This window comes from Varanus komodoensis, unplaced genomic scaffold (genome assembly GCF_004798865.1).
Source record: "Varanus komodoensis strain SLA01 unplaced genomic scaffold, ASM479886v1 scaffold8, whole genome shotgun sequence".
In the NCBI taxonomy this organism is placed as follows: Eukaryota; Metazoa; Chordata; class Lepidosauria; order Squamata; family Varanidae; genus Varanus; species Varanus komodoensis.
Window position 1 is genome coordinate 38,969,480 of NW_025336481.1, and position 26,621 is coordinate 38,996,100.

Genomic DNA, 26,621 nt, shown 5'->3' on the forward strand with positions numbered 1-26,621 from the left:
CGGAACCATCAATACGCTGATGATACCCAGCTCTACCTCTCTTTTTCCACCAATCCAGGTGAGGCAGTGGCTGTGCTGAACCGGTGCCTGGCCGAGGTTATGGGCTGGATGAGGGCCAATAAACTGAAGCTCAATCCAGACAAGACGGAGGTCCTGTTGGTTGGTGGATCGGGCTTCGGAGAGGGTGAATTGAACCTTGTCCTGAACGGGGTTGCACTCCCTCTTAGGGACAAGGTCCGCAGCTTGGGAGTGCTCCTCGACCCGGAGCTTTCACTGGAAGCTCAGGTAACAGCAGTGGCGAGGAGCGCTTTCCTCCAGCTTCGGCTGATTCATCAGCTGCGCCCCTATCTGGAGAACGACTGCCTTACGACAGTGACACATGCGTTGGTGACTTCCCATCTGGACTTCTGTAACGCGCTCTACGTGGGGCTACCCTTGAAGACGGTCCGGATACTTCAATTGGTCCAAAACAGAGCTGCCAGGCTGCTGACAGGGACTGGATGTTATGTTCACATGACTCCAGTTCTCCATCAGCTTCACTGGCTTCCCATTGAAGTCCGGGCCCAATTCAAGGTGTTGGTAATGACCTATAAAGCCCTAAACGGCTTGGGTCCTGGTTACCTGAAGGAGCGCTTACATCCTTATATGCCCAGCCGCCCCCTGAGATCGGCGGGAGAGGCCCTTCTCCGGGAACCCTCTGTGGAAGAAGTTAGGAGGGTGGTTACTCGGAGGAGGGCTTTCTCAGCGGTGGCGCCTAAGTTATGGAATGCGCTCCCCAGAAAGGTCCGCCTGGCACCGTCGTTATTTGTTTTTCGGCGCCAGGCGAAGACCTTTTTATTTAAGCAGTATTTTAAATGTTAATATTATTGAATTTTATTTGGCCAGGGCGGCTTGTTTTATATTGTATGTTTATATTATATATTTGTATTTTACTGTATATATTTTAAAATGTTATTTTAATTTTTTGTTGTAAGCCGCCCCGAGGCGTCGGCGAATGGGGCGGCATAAAATGTTTTAATAAATAAATAATAAATAATAAATTGTCTCAGTTTAACTGATAAATTGACAAACTGAAGCTCAGTCCAGATAAGATGGAGGTACTGCTGGTGGATGCCCAGAGAGTGGGCTTCAACCTGTCATAGATGGGGTAACTCTCTTCATGAAGGACAGGGTTTGTAGCTTGAGGGTGCTCCTAGATCTAAAATTATCACTCGAGTCTCAGGTAGACTTCATGGCCAGAAGCATCTTCTTTTGGCTACATTTAATTTACCAACTATGACCCTATCTATACAGGCAGAGCCTAGCCAGTCCAGTAACCTCTCCACTTGACAACTGTAACATGCCTATGTGGGACTGCCCTTGAAGATGGTCTGCAAAATAGGGTGATGAAACTGCTGGCACAAGCAGGCCTGCATGCCCATATGACCCTGATATTATAACAGTTGCACTGATTACCAGTTGAGCTCTGGGCACAATTTAAGGCACTTGTGCTAACATATAAAGTTCTAAATGGTTTGAGGCCAGGATACCTGAAAGACCATTATTCCCATATGTACCTACCCAGTCCCTGAGATCTGGTGTGAGCACCCTTCTAGGAGAACCATCTTCCAAGGAGGTAAGGAGAATGGCAAATAGTAGAGGGGACCTTCTCAGTAGTTGTGCTCCATTTGTGGAATGGCCTTCCAAGAGCAGTTTGCCTGACACCATCTTTACAGTTTTTTCAGCACCAAGCAAAAATGATTCTATTCTCCAAACATTTTAATAATTGATTTAAAAATGTTTTATACTGTGTGATTTTAATAGTATTGTTTTAATCTACTTGTATCTGATCCCTCAGTGGCATTTTGTTGATTGTTATATGTTTTTTATCAGATGTTGTTTTCTTGTACTTTTGTAATCCACTTAAGAGTCCTCAGGCTAATTTAATGCAGTATATAAATTGATTGAATGAATGAATATTGGCATTTCTACATCTTTCAGTATCCTGTAACCTATTGTGTCTTGTGGCACAAACTCTACTACCCGTTCCAACTCTATCAGCCTTCTTCCTCCACCGATCTATCCCTTCCTCTCCTTCAGGAAGACAAGAGAGGAAATAGGAACAATAAGAGGACAATAAATACATCTTCAAATCTAAATATAACAACTAGCAAGTAGCCCCCATTTAACTCTAGGAGAATTACCTCTGAGTAAACTTGCATAGAATTCCATTACATGAACATATTAAAACAGGCCATATTGGACTGACCATCAACAGGAGATTTATATCTCTGTGTCTTTATCTGTTAATCTAGAGTCAGTGAACCAAGGTCTACCCATTCTTTTTAGAAATAATACACAAAATTAAGGATGAAAAGGTTTTCACTTAGAACATTCTGAAAAAATAATATTACCAGTCTAGCAAATAAGGAAGAATAAACCTCCCTGCATAAAGGTCTCATTAGCTATATGCCAACGATGTACTGGCAATAAAAACAAGACACTGCACCACATTAAGCTCAGTGGAAGGTGAAGACATCCCTGGCAACCCCCCCCCCCCGATACGTCAGTTAAGATGTTGCCAAGCCAACACACACACATTAATGGAAATCTGGTTTATATGACTTGCCTCTATAGAAAAGCTACCAGGACTAGATAGACCACAAAAATATAGAAGTCTATGCTTATACTGGTTAACCATACAAAATTCTTGTTGAGAACATGCACACTTACCTGAATTTAAGCATGCATGCCCAGCAGTTTACCAGTGTGTAAGAAGCAGTTGGTAATGTTGGTTGCAGTAAATGCGAAGTATCTCTAACAGGCAATGGAAGCAGAAAAAGAAAAAGAGAAACATGCAACAGAGTGGAAAATTAATATTTATTTTTGTAGCAATTCCAAAAGAAGAATGGGGTACAACAATGATTTTTCTATAGAAATGTACAGAAACACCGCTTTGTTATATAAGTTTGTTCTATTCTGGATAATGTTTCTTTTAACAAAATAATGTTAATGTTTCAAGAAAAAAACCCCTAAAATAATATGAACAGATTGAGTTCAAAATTTTTCCTTAACAAAATGCTGGCATAAAATAATTATTTTTGTATACAATTCCCCAATGAGGGAAAATTACTATGCAGTGTAAACTCAAGTACTGTACTCACATTCATACTTTTAATCAAGTGTTATTAAATGTTAAACTGCAAAATGTTTAAATAAAAAGTTAAATAACTTTAAGTTTTTATAAAAGGAAATGATAATAATATGTATATTTGCACACAGATGGTATATGTACAAAATATACTCTGGTCAAGCCGGTCTGACAGTTTAGTTTCAAATACAGGTCTTGAAAGCTTCACCCAATCCATGGAATCCATACATGGGAAAAATATATAGTTTCTGCCTCTTGATTAGGAGCGGGCAGGCGGCAGCCAAACAACCACAAGCAGCCTTGGACAAATTTCAAAAACCTTCTGCAACAAATCTGTTCAGACATCTATCCCTCTTCAGGGAGCCCAATGTGAGACAAGAGAGGAAGGGGAAGAGACAATGGGGCGGGGGGGAGTTAGAAACTGGAAGTGATCATGCCCACTAACTCGTCATTTTCATCTAAGAGTAAAGCCAGGTTTTGAAGAAAGTAAAAAGACTTATTTCTGATCCTGCAAGCTGGGGAGGGGGAGGGGGAGGGGGAGGGGGAGTTGTGGAGCAAGCAATCTTAGCATCCCAAACCTGATGCCCTCCAAATGTCCTGGCCTGTAATTTTTAGGCAGCCAGCATTTCATCATGAGGGCACCTTGTTGAGGAAATTGAGGGAGATAACACAGGAAAAAAGTTACATGATATGACTGTTCATGTGTGCTGGAATCACACTTGATGGCTCATTGCATCACTTGGTAAAATGTAATTTTAAAGTCTGTAAAAATCTCCTTCCACATTACATCCTAAGCCACCTTCCTCTGACCATGAAGCTTGTATGTTCACCATTGCCCCTCCCCCCCAATACCTTTCTGTAACATCTTCTCTGAGATCTTAAAAGCCTGCACATTATTTTGCAATCTTGAGCTGGCCTAATTTTTTTTTCTCATGATCAACTACATGTTCGATGCAGGTACAACCTATGAAAGCAGGAACTCCACGCATTGTCAGGAACCTTGCCACAGACAGCATTCCCAGCCATGTATTATGAACCCACAGAAGTGGCTTCTTGCACAGGCCATGCCCTGGCCTGCGTCCCACTCTGCATGTGTTCATACTAATAGGAAGGGAGGATGCTATTACCAGACTGGTTCCAATTTCAGCACAGGTCTAATGTCGGGTCTGCACAGCGCAGAGCCAGGGATATGCAAGTTGCGGGGGGCTATTCTTTTCCAGCAGCGGCATCTAAGAAGTGGGAGAAACATAACTTGTGCATGGAATTACTATGCTTTATGAACTCTGATGGGGGACAGTCACCGTGCTCGGATATGCACGAGTACTTTAAGCAGAATTCATGGGATCGCAGCTCGCTAAACTGTCGTTTTAAGTGAGGTGCTCTGGGGTACTCCGGCCGGAAAGCTCCTCCCTGGGCAGAATTAGGCCTTTACGTTTTGCTTGCTTTTTAAGGATGCACCTGTGCAAGCATTTCTCCTCCGCAGACGTTACCTAGGCTCCCACTTCCACGGCCCAAGACCTCCGCCCTGCGCGCTGCCCGCTTCCCCACGCCCGCCAAGACAGCCTCTGGAGACTCACCTTCCCTGCCTCCTCCCCAGACCAGGCTGGCGGGGCTGGGCGCCGAAGCTGCCCGAGCCGCGCCTGACACTTGCCGAGAGCGGCTGCCGCCGGCCCGACCGAGGCTCAGCGCTGCCCGCGCCCTCACAGCCCGCACGCAGCGCCCGCCTCGCTCTTCCGCGCGAAGCCGCGCCGCCGCCCCGCACTTCCGGCGTCAGGCTCCGGCGAAGGCTGCCAAGGCGCGGGGTCCTCGCCGCGAGGCCCGCGGCGTGTTTACAATATGGCAGCGTCCAGGCGGGCCCAGGTGCTGCGGCTGTATCGTACCCTGCTGAGGGAGAGCCAGGGCTTCACGGCCTACGGGTACAGGTAGGGGAGCTTTGTCTTCGTGCCGAAGGCTTCCAGCCCCTTCCTCCCTGGCTTTTCCCCGGAGGTCGGTCCGACAAAGTGCGGTGACGCTTACGCCTGAATAAGCTGTGCGTAGGGTGGAAGGCGGCTTTCTTCCAACCAGACCAGTGCATAAAACATCCTAAAGCCTAACGCGGGTCTTTATTCCGGCATAAGCTTCTGTGGGTTTGTAGTGGCTATTCCGTCTTTCTTCTCGTGATGGCAGTGAACTCTTATTTAAAGAGAATGGTTTTGTTTTTACATTTTGCAGGGAAGTTTCTCATACATACACACACTCTAGGTTTGCATTTCTCATCTTCTCTAGTGTGCTTAAGTTTGCTTAACTTTACATAGTTTATTGGGCATTATTTACTTAGAGAAGTAGGATAGAAACCCATGACCCTGGAGTATATCTCAGACGTAAATTCACAGAAAGTTGCCTTTTGATATATTTCAGTCCTGTAAATGTATTGGAAAAGATATTTTAAGCTTGAGTGGGTAACTTAATCTGCCAGATGTTTTGCCCTACAGTATCCATCAGCCCCTGCTAACATAGCCCTCCAGTGGTTGACAGGTAATGGGAATAGCAGATCAAAACTTCTGGCAGGCTGTAGGTTCTCCACCCCTAGTTTAAAGGGGGTTCCCCATAATCTTTCTTTAAAATGGTGTAAATATAGCTTGACACCTACCAATAAAATGTTTAATCTGCATTTAAAAATCATTTCTTAAGAATAAACAGATGATTGTTCTATATGGTGCACTGGATAGTAAGCTTCCTTTTCAAAGCAACTCACTTCTCATAAAAGTATGCTATATTCAATGGAACATCTTCAGGGAAGTGTGTAAACTATTATGCCCTTACAATAATAGCAAATATACATCTCTGAAAATATATGCCCATGGTAGAATATCTTGGATATGAGAAGTCTGAGAATCTTTCTGACAAGGCCTTTTTCTCCCTGGAGCTGCTTTGCCTCATTCACAGATTTATTTCATGCAATCAGCTTGCCTCATTCATGGAATTTTACTGAGCGTCCCTGTAACCGTCTTTTGTTTTTCCAATGCTCCTTGTTCCTCTTATTGTTGTTTGTGTCATTTCTACTGTACACTTCCCAATAGCTGAACCTCTCTGGGCAATATACAACACTTCATAGCATTACAACCACAAATAAAGATAATAAAGTACAACATAAAATATCAAAATGCATAATTTAAAGCAATGTAGGTCACAATCCTATGGGCATGCCCATAACCTTCCACACTTAGATGATTATGGACTGCCTCTGCAGAGTAGAGGCACAGGGCTGAAGGTCACTTTGCTTCTTCTACTTTGGAAAATAGATAGTCTATTTCAGCCATATGACACATCAGAGCAGGGGGGAAGAAGACCAAGGTGCTAGCTGGATATTTATTTATTTATTTATTTATTTATTTCCATTTCTATGCCACCTTATGACCTGAAGGTTCTCTGGGTAGCTTACAATGCTAAAACAAAATAAGAATATGTTGTGTCATGGCTGGTCTTTCACACCAAAGCAGCCATTAAAACCCCTTTTCCAAGTTCACTTTGGAACCTTGGGGAAGCAGTTAATACAGTTTTTTTTTCACCCCATCTATGCAAGTAGAAAGAAAAGGGGATCTGAGCTCTGATTCTCAGCTCCAAGGTCAGAGCACTTTGGTAGCATTATTGCTGGGAATCTGAGCAATCCTATGCCATCTAGATGCTGTTTAATGGCCATAGGATTACTCTCTGTTAAGCTGGTAAAATAATTTCACAAACAATACCAGACATGTTAAAAGGCAGTTGACATAAATGCAGGATCATATGCCATTAAATGCCTGGGAGCAGAGGGTGGACTTCACCTGGCACCAAAAAGATGACAACATTGCTCATAGGTGTGCCTGCTTCAATGAGGAGATCATTCCATGATTAGACAGCCACCACAGAGAAACCCTTCTCCGTTTTTGCAGCTCTTTAAGCTCCTTTGGAGGTGGCAGTCAGGGGAAAGCTTCAGATATTGGTTGTAGTCTCTAGGGAGATTCAGGTGAGAAAAGGTGCCCTGTCAGCTGTTACACTGCCAAGCCATGTAAGATTTGGCAGTGCAACAGCTGACAGAAAAAGACCTTGGAGTTATTGTGGACAGCGGGCTAAATATTAGCCAAAAATGTGATGCAGCTGTGAAAAAAGCAAATGCTATTTTGGAATGCATTAATAGAAGTATTACTTTCAAATCATGAGAAGTAATAGTTCCCCTATATTCTTCACTAGTCAGACCTCAGCTAGAATAATGTGTTTAGTTCTGAGCACCAAGGTTTAAGAAAAAAGCAGAAAAAATAGAAAGGGTCCAGAGAAGGGCAAAAAAAAATGATCCAGAGTTTGGAAACACTGCCCTATGAGGGGATACTCAGAGAACTGGATATTTTCAGCCTTGAGAAGAGAAGACGGGGGCGGGGGGGAATGATATTGCTCTATACATACCTCAAAGGCTGTCACAAAGAGGAAGGTCAAGATCTCTTCTCTCTCACTATCAGAGAGTAGGACATAGAATATTCAGATCAAGTTGCAAAACTCAGGTTCAGGCTTTGTCCAAGCAACACAACAGTGGAACCAGTTACCTAGAGAGGTCATGTGCTCCCCCACACTAGAGACATTCAAAAAGAAACTGGACAATCATCTGTGTGGGATGGTATAAATTGGGGTCCTGCAACAGCAGGGGATTGAATCCGATGGCCTTCTTGGCCCCTTCCAATTCTGCTATTCCCTGATTCTGTGAAAACTGACATGACTACTAATCTAGGAAGGCCTGTCAGAAGAGATACACTTTTGACTCCCTCTTAAAGGTGGAAATTTGGGGAAATCAGATGCATTTTTCTCTGCAGACCATTCCACAGCTTAGGGGCAACCATCGAAAAAGCCTTCTGGGTAGTTGACATTAATCTTACAGGAGCAGACTTCAGATGATTGCCCCCAGAGGAACTTAGCTAGCAAGGCAGAATGTGTGGGCAAAGACACCTGAACCACTGGAAAGCTGCTGTCAGCCAGTGTGGCCAGTATTGAGTGAAATGGACCAAAGTTCTGATTAGTAGTATATGGCAGCTTCCTGTGTTTCTACATTGTCAAGATTACTTACATCCACTGGAACATGCTATGTAATTGCACCGATTTTACATACAAAGTCTATGTAAGGTGTAAGGTCTCTAGAGTGGTGCCCATAAAAACTTATTTGTAGTACCCATTAGGACTCCTGTCCCTTCTGATTTTTGTTTTATTTCTTAAAATTTTAAAGAATTATTATCAATACTTTACCTGGGAGGCTGCCATAAAGCAAAGTGAAGGACTGCCTTCTAGTGTCATCTTTGTTGTTGTTGTTGTTAGTCGCGAAGTCATGTCTGACCCATCGCGACACCATGGACAACACTCCTCCAGGCCTTCCTGTCCTCCACCATCTCCTGGAGTCCACCTAAGCTCACACCAACTGCCTCAGTGACCCCATCCAGCCACCTCATCCTCTGCCCTCCCCTTCTTCTTTTGCCATCAGTTGTTCCCAGCATTAGGCTCTTCTCCAGGGAGTCCTTCCTTCTCATTAGGTGGCCAAAGTATTGGAGTTTCATCTTCAGTATCTGGCCTTCTAAAGAGCAGTCAGGGTTGATCTCCTCTAGGACTGACTGGTTTGATCGCCTTGCAGTCCAAGGGACTCGCAGGAGTCTCCTCCAGCACCACAATTGTCATCTTTATCTAGGTTCAAAGGAATAGTTTCTGATTTGAAGTTCAATCTCCACCTCTGAATTGCAATTCAATTCTCAGGCATGTTACTTTTCTTTTAAGTCACCAATTTGCCTTCTGGAAAAATGAGTGATTCTGTGACCAGCCATTTCTACCATGGCTGCCATTTAATAAATAGGCAAGCTCCGTCAACACGGCAGCAGTTTTGTGAAAGTGCACACATACCTTCTCAAAATCCCAAATGTGCCCATGAACCCAGAAGATTGTTAATGTAGTTTAGCCCCCAACCTTAGTTTTCCACTGCAGATCTCCAGAGACCAGACATGATGGGCTGACACCATCTGGAAATGTATGAAGGTTACAGTACTTTTTAAAGCTTCACTCATATGCTGTGTGAAGACATGCCCTGTGGGAGGGAAATACTGTGTGCTTTGTACTGTTTTTACAACACAGCCAGAATGGAACTGGCATTGTTTTTGGACTGTTGGAGATGTTGATATATGACCTGTAGCTGTAACACTGTGCTGTTGCTAGCAATGAGTCTTTTGTGACAGATTTAGAGAGATTTTTAAATGGGGTACATAATACAGTTGATCTGAAAATCAGAAGTATGTGATGTAACACTATGAAGTGACTAAGCAGAACTGATGTTTGAGTCAGTGGCATGAAGAACACTGTTGTCGTAAGAGCTGTAGAGCCACTGCAGACCCTCTGCTAAGCAACAACTTCTGAAACTTAAATGAAAACATTTATTATTTGCTTTGGGAAGTTATCTTGCTCCCATCAGCCTTCGAATTGCTTTTTTTTCTTTCTTGCTTTTGGCATCTGGATGCAGCAGGTGGTGCTGGAGTGTGTTCCAAAATGTAAGATAACACAGCTGAAGTGCAAATCAAAATGAAAAGCAAGAGACTGTATATGAGGGCTTCTTACAGAGACAAAGTACCACTATGATTAAGGTTAGGAAATGAATTTCCAAAGCTGCACTTAATCACCAAGAGCATGATCCATTCCACTGTGAGCACAGCATCCATGCCCAGGTGATATCCAAAATAGAAACAGAGACTGTTCTTTCGTTTCCTTATACGCATCTACACAAGTAGAACAGCAGCCCATTAGTAAGAATGTGCATACCTCCTATGTACTGATCAAGTTCCCCCACTCTCTCATTGCAACTGCTAGTATCTTCCACATTCAAGCACTAAACCAAGAGTGGGCTAGATTGTAGTCCATGTTCTTACACTTTCAACTCAGCAGTCCAGAGCTTTTACTTCTAGTGCATGGATCCTTAGTCTCAAAACCCTTTCATTTAATCACTAACTTCTTTCAATATCTATTATGGGCACACTCAAAAATTTTCAGGACTTTGTGTGTCTTGATAATAAAGAACAAGCTTTATATAATATCCAATGGGTGGAATCATAACTAACCTCTGTCCCACTGGCTTGAATGCATCTACCATAACTATAATCCATATTTTGTTTTTTTTAAATCCAAAGTAACACTTGTTCAAACACATATTTTTAATTAAGATGCTTTTGCTTGTTTGCTGTATCTATTTGAACAAAGGCAGTCCAATTGTAAAATTATCTATTCAAGGCTGAAGCATTCTGATTCTGCAGTTCTGTATGAAGTATTTCCTATAGTCATAATCTGGGTCTTTGGATCAAGCTGTCAAATCCTATACCTTTTTTAACATTTCCCTTACATTTGCAATGTTTGCATTTAGTAATGATTTTGTACTCTTGTAATGCAGTGTTGAAATGTCCATGCAGAAGTAAGGCCTGTGAATCTCATCAGATTTAAGATTGCAACTTTGCATTACAATTCCATACATGTTTACTCAGTAGCAACTCTCATTGAGTATAGTGGAACCAGTAAAGAGGTATAAGATAGTGGTTGTTATCTTCCAGTGCATACCAGTCGTGATTGTTATCTTTTAAGGCAATTTATTAGCTTTTTGTTCTGTAGAAAAGTCTTTGCCCCATTCCATTTTGGAAAGAGTACAGTGGGGGCATAGAACCTTGGGTATGAAACCTGAGGTGTGCGGCCCATTTTGGCCCTCCTGGAGTTCCAGTCTGTCATTTCAGCATTTCCCAAAAGACACCATTCCCTTTCCCCAGACCACAGATTGTGTGTTAGTTTCCTCATTTTTGTGCAGTTTTTTCTCTATTCTAAAAGGTTAAGATGCCTCCCATAATGCAGGCCATAGGTGCTTTAAGCTAAAATATACTAATATTTTATTCCACCCCTTTTCCTTTGCCCAACCCTCCACTGGAATGCAGCCCCCAAGAGCTTTTCTGAAATGGAATTTGGCTCTCCCACTGAAAGAGATGTAATACAATGTGGATAAGTGCAAGTGCAAGGTCTTGCACTTGGGGCATAGGAATAGGTGTTATAAGTACAGGTTAGGTGACAAGCGGCTGGAGAGCAGCACTTGTGAATGGGACCTCGGGCTACTGGCTGACTGCAGGCTAAACATGAGTCAGCAGTGTGATGTGGTGGTCAAGAGGGTGAACGCCACCCTTGGTTGCATAGCCAGAAGTGTGGCTTCTAAATCAAGAGAGGTATTACTAGCACTCTATACAACTCTGGTGCGCCTGCAACTGGAGTATTGTGCTCAGTTTTGGGCCCCTCATTACAGAAAGGATATAGCCAGGTTAGAGTCAGTGCAGCGTAGGGCCACAGGGTTGGTGGCCGGTTTGCAGGGGATGGGGTATGAGGCGAGACTGAGGGAACTGGGTCTCTTCAGCCTGGAGAAGAGGAGACTCAGAGGCATCTGTTGGCGACATACAGGTATGTGAGGGGATGTCACATGGAGATGGGTAGAGACCTGTTCTCCCCTGCAGAGGAAGGCAGGACGCGCTCCAACGGAGCAAAGCTCAGGGAACCAAGGTTCCATTTAGATGCCAGGAAGCACTTCCTGACATTAGGACCCCGAAGGTGTGGAATGGGCTTCCACGAGAGTTCGTTGAGGCCCCATCGGTGAGAGTGTTCAAAGATAGGCTGGACATGCACATGGTGGGCATGTCGTGAGCGGAGCCAGCTGGTGCCAGAGGTCAGACTAGATGGCCCGGGAAACCCCTTCTGACTCACTCTGTTTCTATGTTAATACCTTGGCACAGATAATCATTTGAAGTTTCTCACACTTTAAAAATACAGGCTGTTTAAGCATATTTCTTTTAATGTAACAGCCAGAGTCGGATCAGATTTCTCCTTTGCATTTAGTGCATGTTCATCCCGGGGGAAAAAATCTAAACTAGCCATTCCCAGCTCTCACCTTCCAGATGTTTTGGACTTGAACCCTCATTAGCTTCAGCCAGCATTGATAGTGATAGGAAATGCTAGGAATTATAGGAGCACACCAGGTTAGGGATGGGCACTCAGAAGTGCTGTATAATATATAATGATATCTGAAGTGAGAAGTGCAGTGCATTATATATTTATATACCAATATAAATGCTAAGTAATATTCATGCCAAGTAAGTTGGCTTTCTTTCCTTAAAATCTCAATGCTCTGCATTAATACAGTCAATTACAGGTTGTGTTTCAAATGTTCAGGACAGTGGACACTAATTCTTTCCTCAAAATTTTGCTTAGGACATATGCCATCAGAAGAATAAGAGATGCATTCAGGGACAACAAAAGTGTCAAGGATACTGCAGAAATAGAAACACTAATGAACAAAGCAAAATCTAATCTGGAAATGATACGGCGGCAGGTAAGTGTGATTTTCTTAGCAATTCCATTAGATTTCAAATGCAATGTGTTCTCTTCCACTCTGTTATGTCTCTCTATATGCATTTAGTGAAATATATGCAGTTTCATGTAAGGTTGATGGAACTGTAGACACTTTTGGACTTTAAAAGTGTGTATGTGTGTGTAGACATAGAAGAGTGATTTTCTTTCTTTGTGGTCTTTGAACATATGAAGCTGCCTTATACTAAGTCCAGTTTCCCATTCCAATGGGCACTGGCCCTCCATGATGTTCTACAGAGGTTTTCCTAGCACTACTGTAAGATCTTTTCATTGGAAACTTACCTCTGAACTGTTGCCAGTAAATAGAATAGCATGGTTTCTGTACCCATCTCACAAATCCCAGGAATTGTGGGACTGCCCTTGTTAAAAAGAAAGTTGTCTTTTTTTATTGATAATCACACAATCTTGTCCAATTCAAGATTGCTCATGGAAGTTGTTTCCAAGCCAGTGTGCTTCATTTGGTTGTATCCAACCCTAACAAGTTTGAATTTGGGGCTGCATGGGGTGGAGAGAAAAGGAAGCTTCTGTCACACAAATAAAAGTCTGCTAGATGTCACCCATTGAGTTTGTATACAAAAAGAAGCTAAAGTATTTCACTTTACATATGCTTACTTGAATTTTCATCATGGTTGTTTTTCTTAGAATAAGGCATTCAAGAAACTAACAAAATCCTTATGTTAACAATTAAAACACTCTAAGTGTATGAGTGTTTATTGTATTAAATTTGTTCTTGCATCAAAAATAAAAGCACATGATGAGTGGCAAGATTTTTTTTGAGCACTAAGAAAGCACTCCTATGCCCTTTTCCAGAACTAAGTCCTATTGTGATTGATCAAACTGCTTTTCTCTATTATTATTATTATTATTATTATTATTATTATTATTATTATTATTCAGTTTTATGTCTGTTCTGCCCAATAGTCCAGGCACTCTGGGCAATGTAATAAGTAGCAGTGCAATACAATATGAAATACAAATAATTGTAAAAGCATCATAAATTTCACTAAAAATGTAAACCAAATTGTAACAACTTGAACAGTTAAGCCAGGTTCGAACAGCTTGGTCTTCCGAAACAGTTCACAACTCTGCCGCCTCCCACTCCCCGGCTATTTCAAGCTATTAAATGCCTGCACAAGTGAGCAGTGAGGAGCCAGAAGGACAGTCAAGTAGGTGCTAAGTGAGCTTCAGTGTCACTTATAATTCCATAAGGTGTTGGATACCACAGAGAAGGTCCTTCTCCTTGTTGCTGCAAACTCTGCCTCCCTTAGAGTGGCATTTGGAGGAGCAGCCCAGAATTTCATCATTGTGTCTGGGCAGGGAGAGGCATTCTATCAAGTATTGCAGCTGCAAGCCAGGTAGAGCTTTATAGGTAAAGCCAGCACCTTGAATATGGCTCAGAAGTATATACGCAGCCAGTGTAGGTGGGCCAGAACAGATTGCATGTGCTCAGGCATTCTGGTTCCAGTTATCATTCTGGCTGCTGCATTTTGCACAACTTGCAGCTTTTGAACATACAAGGGCAGTTCCAGGCAGAGCACATTGCAGTAGCCATGCTTAATGATTACCAAAGCACAGATTTTTGAAACCAGGCTATCCCTGTGCAAATAGGGGCATGGCTGGGTCACCAGTCAAACCTGGTAGAAAGCACTCTGTGCCACTGAGGCCACTGCAGCTTCAAGTGGCAAAAATGGCTCCAGAAAGACCAGGCTACGAACCTGCTTCTTCAAGGGTAGTGGAGGCTGATCCAGAACAGGTTGAACACTTCCATCTGATCAAAGAATCACCCAACAGCAGCATCTCAGTCTTGACTGGATCCAACTTTAGTTTGTTAGCCCTCATCAGTCAGCTTTCATCAGTCTCATCCAGCCCATTGGTACGGTGAGGCCCCAGTGTAGCACATTCACTGCGCCACCTACATATGATGAAAAGGAGAAACAGAGCTACATGGCAACAGACTCCAAAATAGTGTTTTTAGTATCACAATGTGAGCTTACTTTGCTAAGTGAAAATTACAAAATAGATATTGTGGCTATGAGGGGAGTGTCAAGTGTCAAAGAAGATTCTAGACTGCATAGAAATGGCTCTTATGTAACAGATGGCATTTAAGCTTTATATTTTTCATTTCTAAAGGAAGATATACATAACAAACAAACAAAAACCCTAATAGTCATAAAGTATACTTGTTAACAAGCATAAAAATAAACTTCTTTGTGATGGTTGAGCCTATGTTGACACTTTTCTATTAGTTGCACATGGTTGTGTATTTGTAGGAGCAGATTTAGAGGTATAGAAAATTCCCTTTTACCAAGTCAGACATTTGGTCTATCTAGCCCAGCATTGTTCACACTGACTGGCAGCAGCTCTCAAGGATTTCTCACAAGATTTTTTTCCCACCTTTCCTGGAGGATTTGTACTGGGCCTTCAGCATGCAAAGCAGGTCTTCCACCAAATGTCCCCTCCAATGTTTTTATGTTTGTATATACCTGAATAGTGAAGTGTATTATCAGCTGAGGCTTTCTGAAATCTTAAACTGAAAATATGTATTATGTGCAGAGATTTAAAACCAACTATTAGAGCAAATTGAATATTAGATGTGTTCTGCAGTTTGGTGCTTTATTAAGATGTAGCACATCTCCATTTGCTGACTGCTTTTTCCATGACATGTCAATAGAAATTAAATAATACCCCAGCTGCCTGGCAATTTGTTGGTTCTATGAAATCAATTTTTATTCCCTTTACGTACTAATTTATGGTGTAGTCATCAAAGTGACTGTTGGCATCTCAGGTTCATAAATAACTACTTGAATCAGCCCAGGGGGAATTGTGGGAATGTGACAGATTGCTGTCATTTTGTGCATGTCATTCATGAAATTTGACTGAATTTTACAAAAGCAAATTTCTAAAACTGAAAGCATGGAAGCATTTTTATATTGTCCAGGTTATTGGGTTTGATATGGAAATGGCTAAAACAGCAAAATAGTCAACACTATAGTCAATTTATTATATTCAGCATTTTCCAGAAATACATTGTGGTCAAAGTAGGTCACAGAATACGTGGTTTAAATGCATTATCCAGAAGGCTACATTGCAACATTACATTGACATAGATCCAAACATAATCATACTTAGTTGTAACTAATGGGTCTACTTTAAGTAAGTCTGGATCAGCTCACAATACAACAATCTGATTTCGTTTAAAACCAATCCAAAGTTTAAGTGACCATAAAACCCACCTGTAGATCACTTAACAATATCCAGTGCCAACACTATTGACATTAGACTCACAGCAAGCAATTCATGCAAAATCTCATCTTAAGAGTCCTAATGCTGAAATGGCTTGTCTGCATCAAACTAGCAGCAAAAGAAGAAAAATAACCACTGGGCACTTCAGACAGCACAGCCACAGGAAACAAAAGGAGACCCTCTTCTCATCAGGGTTCCATCTCCTTAAGCTTAGAAATGGCACCCTCATATATTTCTAGACAGCAAAGCACTAGGAGAGACAAGACAGAAAAACCTTCTCCCTAAGCAAGTGTCCCTATTAAAGCGTTATCCCAAGGCTTATGACATTAAACTCTGCTGACACCAAAACATTTTGAACCATGTTTAAAGGAGCAGAAAGATATTGCATGCATGTTCTTTCTGATGGCAACTTCTATGGGTGCCATGGGGCAAGGCAAGTGGAAACAGCCACACCCTGAAGTAAAGCACAGATATTATTAGAACATGGGAGAGCTCAAAGTGTGTAGGATGGTGAGATTATACAGACTGCTTCACACACACCAGTGTTTCTATTGTGCTAGCTTTGTACCCTCAAATCCTCATGCTCTGGAGCTGAGTTCTACTCGTGCTCTTCACATACAAGTAAAATGCTCATTGCAATTGAGGACCCTGGCTTATCAGAGCCCTCCATTGGGCTAAGAGGCTCATGATCGTGAGCGGAGCCGGCTGAAGCCGGGGGTCAGACTAGATGGCCAGGGAGTGCCCTTCTGCTTGCTCTGTTTCTATGTTTCTATGATCAAGCAAATATTAGTAGAATTCTGCTTGCTCAATCTGGCAAAGTTGGGAATTGAGGGTGTGGGGCTAATGTTCATGGGGCAGGACCAGTATACACAGCCTTGTAGTCCTTCCCACTTCAATTTCTCACACATCTGAGAGAATGCCTATATAGGGCCCCTCTGCACCCTTATTGTTCCTTCTGGATGTTCAGTTCCCTTCGGAAGGCTCTTAGAACACTGATCCCTATTGCAAGCTTTGGGTCCAAGATAGGCAAGTGGCTGTCAGGGAGCTTAATGGAACCTCATGAGGTTCACATTGGTCTCCTAAGTCTAGCAGCCCATCTCAAGGCCTGTCTCCTTTCCTTATTTCCCTTCCCCTTCCTGAGCTCAGAAGCAGGCAGAGAGTTCTACACCCCTGTTCTCCATAGTGAAGAATGACAGAGACCAAAGCAAAGTTTTCCCCTTATTCTGCTCATTATCAAAACACATTCAAAGCCTTTCCATGCCAGTATAACATAGCAACAGAGCGAGTCAGAAAGGGTCTCCCAGGCCATCTAGTCTGACCTCTGACACCAGCCGGCTCCGCTCACGACATGCCCACCATGTGCATGTCCAGCCTATCCTTGAACACCCGCACTGATGGGGCCTCAATGACCTCTCGTGGAAGCCCATTCCACACCCTCGGGGTCCTGACTGTCAGGAAGTGCTTCCTGGCATCCAAATGGAACCTTGGTTCCCTGAGCTTTGCTCCGTTGGAGTGCGTCCTGCCTTCTTCTGCAGGGGAGAACAGGTCTTTACCCATCTCCATGTGACATCCCCTCACATACCTGTATGTCGCCAGCATATCCCCTCTGAGTCTCCTCTTCTCCAGGCTGAAGAGACCCAGTTCCCTCAGTCTCGCCTCATACCCCATCCCCTGCAAACCGGCCACCAACCTTGTGGCCCTACGCTGCACTGGCTCCAACCTGGCTATATCCTTTCTGTAATGAGGGGCCCAAAACTGAACACAATACTCTAGTTGCGGCTGCACCAGAGTAGTAGTAATACCTCTCTTGATCTAGAAGCCACACTTCTGGCTATGCAACCAAGGGTGGCGTTCGCCCACTTGACCACCGCATCACACTGCTGACTCATTTTTAGCCTGCAGTCAACCAGTACCCTGAGGTCCCTTTCACAAGTGCTGCTCTTCAGCCACTTGTCACCTAACCTGTACTTATGACAGCTATTCCTATGTCCCAAGTGCAAGACCTTGCAGTTATCCACATTGAACGCCATCCTGTTGTCTCCTGCCCACTTCCATAGTCTGTCCAGATCCTTTTGGATCTGGAGTACCTGCTCCTCAGTTGTGGCCACTGCTCCAGTTTTAGTGTTGTCTGCGAATTTAATCAGCAGACTGTTCACCCCTTCTTCCATGTGGTTAATGAAAAGATTAAACAGGATCGGCCCTAGGACAGAGCCCTGGGGGACCCCGCTTGTCACTGGCCGCCATCCCGATGATTTCCCGCCAATGGTTACCTTCTGCTTCGGTCAGTCAACCATGCCCTAATCCACTGGACAGTGCTTTGGTGTATCCCAAAACTCCTCAGTTTCTCCACCAGGATATCATGGGGCACTTTGTCAAAGGCCTTGCTGAAATCCAGGTATACCACATCCACTGCATCCCCTTCATCTAGCCATCCTGAAACCTTGTCATAGAATTCCACAAGGTTTGTCTGGAGGGTCTGTTTTAGTGGAAGCCGTGTTGTGTGGCTGTCAGTCTCCCTTCCCTATCTAGCATCACTAGATGTCTCTCTATTATGAGCCTTTCCATTGTTTTTCCTACAATGGACGTAAGGCTAACAGGTCTGTAATTCCCCATGTCCCTTCTACTACCCTTTTTGAAAATTGGGACCACTGATGCCACCCAGTAGTCCTCTGGAACTTTACCCGTTCTCCACGAGGTCTCAAAAATAAATGGCAATGGAGGCTCTGCTACTAATCCTCATGCAGTGAGTTGCTCAATCCTGTGCAGGATGCAAAAGAAACAGTCTGCCAGAGCCTCTGCTGTCTTCAGCAGGAGTAAGCAAACTGTCACCCTCTGAATGATTTAGATGACAGTGCCCCTCAACCTAGTCAGCTTGACCAATTGTCAGGAATCCTGGGACTTCTAGTCCAGAACATTTGGAGGGCACCAGTTTGCCCACCCTTCCCTAGGGATGAAAGAGCTCTTTGGCATTGTCTTGGCTCACATAGCAGTAAATTGTTGGCCTTTGTTTGCATCAGAATGTGGCTTCCATATTTTGTTGTTGCCAGCCAGGATATTGGACTGGTAATTTTCTTACCTAAACTCAAGTCTAGACCAGCCTTTTGGAACATGCAGGGAATTGTAATCCAGCACATTTAGAAGGTACTGGGCTGACAGTGGCTATTCTAGGGTTTGCTTGACAGAAACCTCTAACTGTACACTCTTGAAGTTTGCAGAATCCATAGTTGGATAAGCAGTCCTTTTGAGGAAACAAACCCTTGGATTGAATCTCACCAAAATCAGTTGTCTTACTGCCCATTTAAAAAGGAATTATTCTGGATTTTCAGGGGATTTGAAGGATGCAGCACCTATTTGAAATGTTCAAAGTCTCATTGCTCTTCTTGGTTTGAAGTGTCCTTCAGTAAAATAGCAGTTTTGGGGCACATTGTTCCTTCTCTGTTTCATTCTGCACAATCCAAACTTAGCAAATTGTGCTTTGGGGAGAAACTTTTCCTGCAGAGTGATCCAAGACTCCAAAACTTCTAGCAGATCAAGTATGTGGCCCGGAAATTCAGGGAAGAACATTCATATGGATTCTAAGCTATAACTGGTCAGAGAAACAGTAAGAGTACTTGTTGGTTTTTGTGTATTTTTCAGATTTTATTTTTATGTTATTAATACATTGATATAATAATAACAAACTGGAACAGAAGTATGTGTTCTCAAGTGATCGGTGCTTAAACAAAAGATGTAGGGTGCTTCAGGTTTTTGTTCCACACTATACAGTTTCTTATTCCTCATGGCATGATACAACACTGAAACCTAGACTTTGGAAACCAAAGAGCTTCCTTAGGAATTGCATTGAGACTCCTGTTTCTATTGGCCATTTTCCAAAGTCTAAGAGCTGCTTATTGGATGTAATGGGATATAAAAAAAAATTGATGCAGCCCTGATGGGAGAATCCAGTCCCACTCCCGGAAATGGCAGCCTCAGGCCTGTTGTAGATGACCTTTTTGGCAAGTGTACCACAAATGCACTTTCAGAAAGGAATGCTACACTATGTGCAACAGTACCTATTTATTCCTCTACTTTGGTGTGGTTTTATATATTGCCTATATATTTAGTGATTCATTATAGACTACTTATGTTTCCAGGCATTTGGACATTAGCTATGGCCCAATTGCTTTTGTGATGTAAAATTAAACTTTCAGGTCATTAAATATTACTTCTTGCTGATTCCTTTCTGGTCATCACTACAATGTTCCATTGCTTGTTATATTGGCACAAGCTGGAGCTGAATTAACTTTGGTCTGGCATCATGAGCTAAATTTGTAAGTGTTCTGGCTTACATGGAGTATACAGGAAGCTCTTGTGATTTCTCCTGCACAAGTTGAGAGTGGTGAAATGCAACAGTTAAGCGGGGCAGAGCTAGAAGCATCCTGTCCTTATAGATTGTCCTGTTAAGGTATAGAATGCCTGAGTACAGCCATGCTTATGACCACCTCATTGTATGTGGTCCCAGAGGAAGATGAGACTGGTTGTTTTCATTGCTCTGTAGAATTTCTCAACCACTGAAATCAATAAACACAAGTTCCATGGAGGATCCCTTCAGTAAGCTTTGTGTTGTGCCGTTGGGGTTTGAAAAACATTTTAACTGCAGTATGTACTTTGTGGACTCTTGAGAAATGAGTCATGTTTCCTAGTTCCAGGAAGCTGGCTGTCAGGACTTTTATTGTACACATTTGAGAATAGACTTTTTATGGAATATGATACTGAGTTTTTTGACGTTTTGAATAAAAAATAGTTCTTGGCTTAGATGGACAAGTTGTCATAATTCCCACTTTTTCATTATATACAGAATTCCTGTGAATTTCTTCCAGTAGTTTTTAAAGTAGAACCCTTGAATGGTGGTTCATATACCACTCACTTTGAATTCTAGACCATTGCTATATTTTGTCTTCAATTATAGTTTTATGTATACCATATACATATATATACACCATTATAGACTTTTTAATCCTAGTGAATCACTCCTGCTTGTCTCCCAGAACACAGTAAAGGCTGCCTGAAAATAAATATTGTGACGATAAGCGCTTATCCTGTGGGAATAGATGTGATGCATTAAACTTGACTCTGAACTTGGCTGATTTCAGAAAATGTGTTTTGAACTTTCCCAGTATGCTCAAAAATGACCTAGCTAAACATGCTGATTTTCCTCCCACATAAAACAACAGAAAAGAGAAGATGCAAATCTATATTATAAGTGGGCCTGTGTAAGAAAACACAGTGGTCTAGAGTGTTTCTGTTCAGAGTTCCAACCACTGTCTTCTACTCCACTACCAGTGTTTTTTTAATTTTTCCTACCCAACAGTCCAATAATGTGATAATTATTTCTACCATTTTCTCTGTCTGCATCCTTTTCTACCCTCTCCATGCTATTCACCCTTCTTAGCTACTTATCAGATTTTTTTCCCCTCTCTCTTGTTCAACATGTCAGAGTTGGGTTGATTGGAGTGGGATTTCCTGCTTAGGAAAAGCCTCTGCTCTTGCAGGTTTATCTTAACAGTATACAGAGATGAATATGTTTTTTTCTCTTGTTTTGCACCTGTGATTTACAATGGCACATGACACAATTTTATTATATAACAGCAATTAGAAGAGGGTTCCCTGCTGACACAAGAGAGTACCTTCATATTCAAAGGTGTGTTTACCCCCTTCCCTTACCCCAGTGAACACTTTGTACTGATAACTGTTGAAAGCACTAATGAGGGTGTTCTTTAATATGGGATTTCCCTACTGGGGGAACAAATGTGTTAAAAACAGCAAATTAATCCACTCCTCGCATCAGTGAGTTCTATAATTTGCTCATTAAAGTAATTTTAGATCTTGCCCTTCTGTTGAAAGTGTTATGCACAGAGCAGCTTACAAGATTAACATTGTAAGGATAAAATTGGGAATATGATTGAGTGATGCTATAAAATACTTAACATAAATATTTACAAATAACATTCATATGGTCATTTGAGCAACACAATATTAAAACAGAAAAGTTAGGTAACAAAATAATAGTTTGTTGAGCATATGCTTATAATTTTTAAAATGTATTTATTTTTTAAAAACCAGAATTCATTTTATACAAATATAAAACAATACAAATAATAAAATTAATAATGATGAACATAACAATACAATAACAGTGATACCTTCCACCAGAACAAACATGCATATTACTTAGTGTAAAATCATTTATTCATTCAGGTTGCTCCACTCCCCTTCCAAAACCTCATTGAATCTTGTGGTGACACAGACCCCTTTCCCTTTATTAAAATATATTCAATAAATGGTCTCCACATTATCTTCAAAATTCATTTTACTTATCAAGCCTTTTCTCAACTTAATATTGCAAGTTAACTTATTGTTAATAGCTATAGTCCAGATTTCTTTATACCAATCATTTACTGGATAGTCACCTTTTACTTTCCAGTTCCTTCCTGTTATTAATCTTACTGCTGTTACTAAATTTGACATCAATTCTTTAATATTTTGTCCCACTTTTCTCTAAATAATGACAATAACACTAGTCCAGGGTCTACTTCCATATTTAGATTCAATATTTTACTAATTCCTTTGAAAACCATTTTCCAAACTTATTCATATTGTTACATGTTTATGATTAAGATTTCAATGCTACCACCCACTACAGTAAAAATTTTAGAAATTTGCTGGTTTTTAATTGAAGTCCTGCTTGCTCCTTAATTTTGAATAACAGAAATTTTAAAGAGGGGTGTGATTTCATGCTGCGCACACGCCTCTACCTCATTTATGAATCATGAAATGTCAAGGCTGCAAGATTTGGGCCTTCAGGGGACTATAGCTTCTTTCCTCTTACACATCCTCTACTTTATTTGTTTTGATTAGTCCACATGAGACAATAATTAAGTTTAGTTTCAGGCAGACCTGAGATTAACTGGGTCTTTCAAAATGACTTGGTTTAAAAGCTTAAATCTTTATACAAGAGAAGTGTATGGAAACATGCCAGGGGACTTTCTTGGCTAATTTTAATTATGCCCACTTCTTGTATTCAATTCCAATTGACAGATGCCAATCTGAATGTTAAACTCTGCTTAAATTATAGTTAAAGGTTCCTCTCCTGCTGAGTAAGATTGTCTAGAGCTTTGGAGTCGGGTGTTCTTAATATACTGATGACATGCAGCTCTGTATTTCATTAACTAAGTAGCCAGAAACTGCTCTCTAGGTATTAAACTGCTGTCTGGACGCTATATTAAGTTGTTAAAGCTAAATCTGAATCAAAGCTAGATGGAGGTAGTGTTAGTAGTGGTTGGGGTTACTAGAAACCTTACTAGCAGCCTTGTAAGCCAGGACTTCTGCTGGATCCACAACATGCCTAGAGATGATGGTCAGGAGCACTTTTCTTCAGTTGCATCTAATATGAAGACTACATTCCTTCTTACAGAAGAAGGATTTCCCTATTCTTAGCCATGCCTTTGTGATTTAACTACTGCACTGAGCATTATGGGGAATTTCACTTAACTGCAGCTCACTTTCTAATAGATGTAGGCAGGTGGGAACATATTTAACCAATTTTGAACCAGAGGTACAGTGGCCAGAAAAAGTAGAATTAGAAAATTTTCTGGAAGATTTCCCAATGATCAAAATAATGTCAACTGACTACACATGTTTGTTTGACTCATTTTTCCTCCCTCTCATGTTCTCCCTCAATAAGCACAAAAAATAAAATAAAATCTCATTTTTAGTAAACGGAACTAAAATTGTCAGTTCTATGTGCAGTATAAATATATCAAAACTTGATGCATTAGCTACAAAATATTTGAACTGACATATTTGCTTATGGGAAAATTAAATTAACCATAGTTTAAATGTCATATTCAAACACATGAAAAGCTTTATGTGGAAATTATTTTATCAGGGTATTTGTAAAAATGTACTTCTTATGGTAAAACACCTTATGTTGTTCGTTTATATTTAGGAAAAAGTAACTACATGTTTTTGGTTATATGCCCCCCAAAAAAGCTGTTATATCTTCTAGCAACAGTTTAATTTTCTTTTGCTGAGGTAATTGTAGCATGTTCAGTTTCACTCACTTTCAGCCTTGTTTATCAGATCCATAAGTTGAAAAAAATCTGATTCAGAACAACTATTCAGCCTTCTGTATAACCAAAGAATGGAGTGGATCTGTGGACACAGGCTGGGGGACTCTTCTTGTGGTCTTACATGAAACAAAGTGTATTCACAGTCTTAGTTTTCCTTCAGGTAGTTATTGAAGAATGTTAGGAATAGAGGGCAAATACATAGTATATATTTCTGGCCCAGACCCAACCAGGAACCAAACGCATTATGCACAGGTTTAGGCTGATCTAGCAGGGTCACCCAAGGTGGAATGGGCAAAGATGCATCCATCCACTTAAGAAATAACAGTCACACCAGCAGAGGAAATGGTTATCTCTAATGGGGATTGGTGCAAAGAAACTCCTGAAGGGCAGCTACCAGCAGTAGTTGAAGGAAAAAGTGGCAGAGGCTCTTTCAAAAACAACAGCAGGAGAAAAAATTGACCAGGCATGGATGAAAAGCAACACCAACAGAGTTAGTGCTTGATAACCTGAACGTGTAACCTGCCAGAATGAAACAGCAGCAGTGATGTTCAAGCTAACTCTGGTCAGTCCTGCACATGCAAGGGCAATGGTAAGCCACTTGTGAATGTATTATGATGAAGCAATGCGAAATGAAATAAGAGATAATGCTGAAAGATGAAGCACTTAGACAACTACTGGGGAAGAGCAAAAGACAAGTATGGGTATGGTTGTTATTAATGACACTACTAAATCAAAACTGAAAAGAATTCTAGTGACTGACATGCACAGAGGTGTAAGAAACATTTGGTTTAAAATAGTTGTTTTCTTATTTTATAGGGAATATTTTTAAATGTATACAGATGTGGTTGTTTTATTAGAAGAGCAGTATATAACACTTGAAAGGTTTGAAGAAGCGCTTTTGCAAACTCTAGTTTAAAGTAATTATGTCTAAGGTTAACATCAGCATAGATATATTATCACACCATGATTAGCTCTGGAAAGGGAGGGCTATTGTGCATGAATGGGAAATTGCATCTGTGGTTCCTCCAGTCTCCTAACCGGGCCTGGGAAATGTGAAAAGTTATGGCCTCTTGCTCTTGCGTTTACTCTGAAGCAATTATTGATATATCAAATTGCTCAAAAGAGGAAACACTTAAAATTCTAGTATCTGGAGTTATCTGCTAACAAGATTTATTATGGAAGTTTTGCTCTTACAGCTTGACAATTAAGAAGTATTGGCAATGTAAACACATTATTGATGTCAAATCCTAATAAGCACAAGATGGATTAACATCCCAGGGGAATGCTAACTGAAGCGAATAGAGAGTAATAGCCATCAATAAGTATTCACTAGTGGCAGATCCAGAAGGTTAGGCTGCTGAGAGACAGATGTTATAAATATGAATATTTATTCGTACATATATGCTTCTTTTAAGTTTAAATGGGTTATTCTGTGCCACCTAAACTAGCTCAAAAGATCTTACAAGGTTAGCGTGTAATCCAGGCATAGTCTCCATTTTTCAGTTTGTAGATACTATTTAGATAGTTTGAGCAGTGGAAGTAGTCAGCCTGATCAAGCTGCACTTATTTTTTTCTATACTCCTTTTTTCTTTCTCTTGTAATACCAGTGTGGATTAATATGCTACTCTAAAACTGCTAACCAGTGGAAGCAGGATATACGCCCACTTCTTTGCATGTATGTGTGAATATTCAGCTGTGGAACACCACTGGAACAGGATTGGAGAGCCCAAAAGATAGCTTGTGCTTTTAAACCTATTTGAACCATCGTTGGGTGGCCCTAGACCTCTGTGTGTGTGTGTGTGTGTGTGTGTCTGTGAGCTTTAAAACTCTGTAACCCTTGTATATTAATGCCACTGTAAATAGAAATAATGAGCCTTCAACAGAAGCCTCTTTTACCTTTTCCCCAACTAAGCACTCCTGTAACATTATCTTTCTCTCTTTCATGTTTCCTAGTGCTTTCTTATTGCAATATATTATGTAAATTATGTTTGGTGTAATTGTTGCTGTTATTAGTCGCGAAGTCGTGTCCAACCCATCGTAACCCCATGGACAACAGTCCTCCAGGCCTTCCTGCCCTCCACCATCCCCCGGAGTCCACTTAAGTTCACGCCGACTGCCCAAGTGACCCCATCTAACCACCTCATTCTCTGCCGTCCCCTTCTTCTTTTGCCATCAATTGTTCCCAGCATTAGGCTCTTCTCCAGGGAGTCCTTCTTTCTCATTAAGTGGCCAAAGTATTGGAGTTTCATCTTCAGTATCTGGCCTTCTAAAGAGCAGTCAGGGTTGATCTCATCTAGGACTGATTGGTTTGATTGCCTTGCGGTCCAAGGGACTTGAAGGAGTCTCCACCGGCACCACAATTCAAGGCCTCAATCCTTTGGCGCTCAGCCTTCTTTATGGTCCAGCTTTCACAGCCATACATTGCAACTGGGAAGACCATAGCCTTGACTATACGCACTCTTGTTGGCAGGGTGATGTCTCTGCTTTTTAGTATGCTGTCTAGATTTGCCATAGCTTTCCTCCCCAGGAGCAAGCGTCTTTTAATTTCTTGGCTGCAGTCCCTGTCTGCAGTGATCTTGGAGCCCAGGAAAATAAAATCTTTCACTACCTCCATTTCTTCCCCATCTATTTGCCAGGAAGTGATGGGACCGGATGCCATGATCTTAGTTTTCTTAATGTTGAGTTTCAAGCCAACTTTTGCACTCTCCTCCTTCCCC

The 26,621-nt window shown here is 41.6% G+C and overlaps 2 protein-coding genes across 7 annotated transcripts in view; one reads left to right on the forward strand and one right to left on the reverse strand.

The window, feature by feature from the left end:
• FARS2 (phenylalanyl-tRNA synthetase 2, mitochondrial) overlaps positions 1-4,767 on the reverse strand; it is a 296,018-nt gene extending 291,251 nt beyond the window's left edge. For all 5 annotated transcript variants that reach the window (XM_044454809.1, XM_044454810.1, XM_044454811.1 and 2 more), the window contains exons 1-2: positions 4,708-4,767; positions 2,713-2,796 (exon numbers count right to left, since the gene is read on the reverse strand). The gene's annotated coding sequence lies outside the window, so the exon portion shown is untranslated. The remainder of the gene's footprint in view (positions 1-2,712; positions 2,797-4,707) is intronic.
• Positions 4,768-4,921: 154 nt separating this feature from the next.
• The window catches only part of LYRM4 (LYR motif containing 4), a 65,774-nt gene continuing 44,074 nt past the window's right edge, over positions 4,922-26,621 (forward strand). For both annotated transcript variants that reach the window (XM_044454896.1, XM_044454897.1), the window contains exons 1-2: positions 4,922-5,052; positions 12,392-12,512. In XM_044454896.1, coding sequence (XP_044310831.1) covers positions 4,967-5,052; positions 12,392-12,512 — 207 coding nt within the window. In that variant the 5' untranslated portion in view covers positions 4,922-4,966. The remainder of the gene's footprint in view (positions 5,053-12,391; positions 12,513-26,621) is intronic.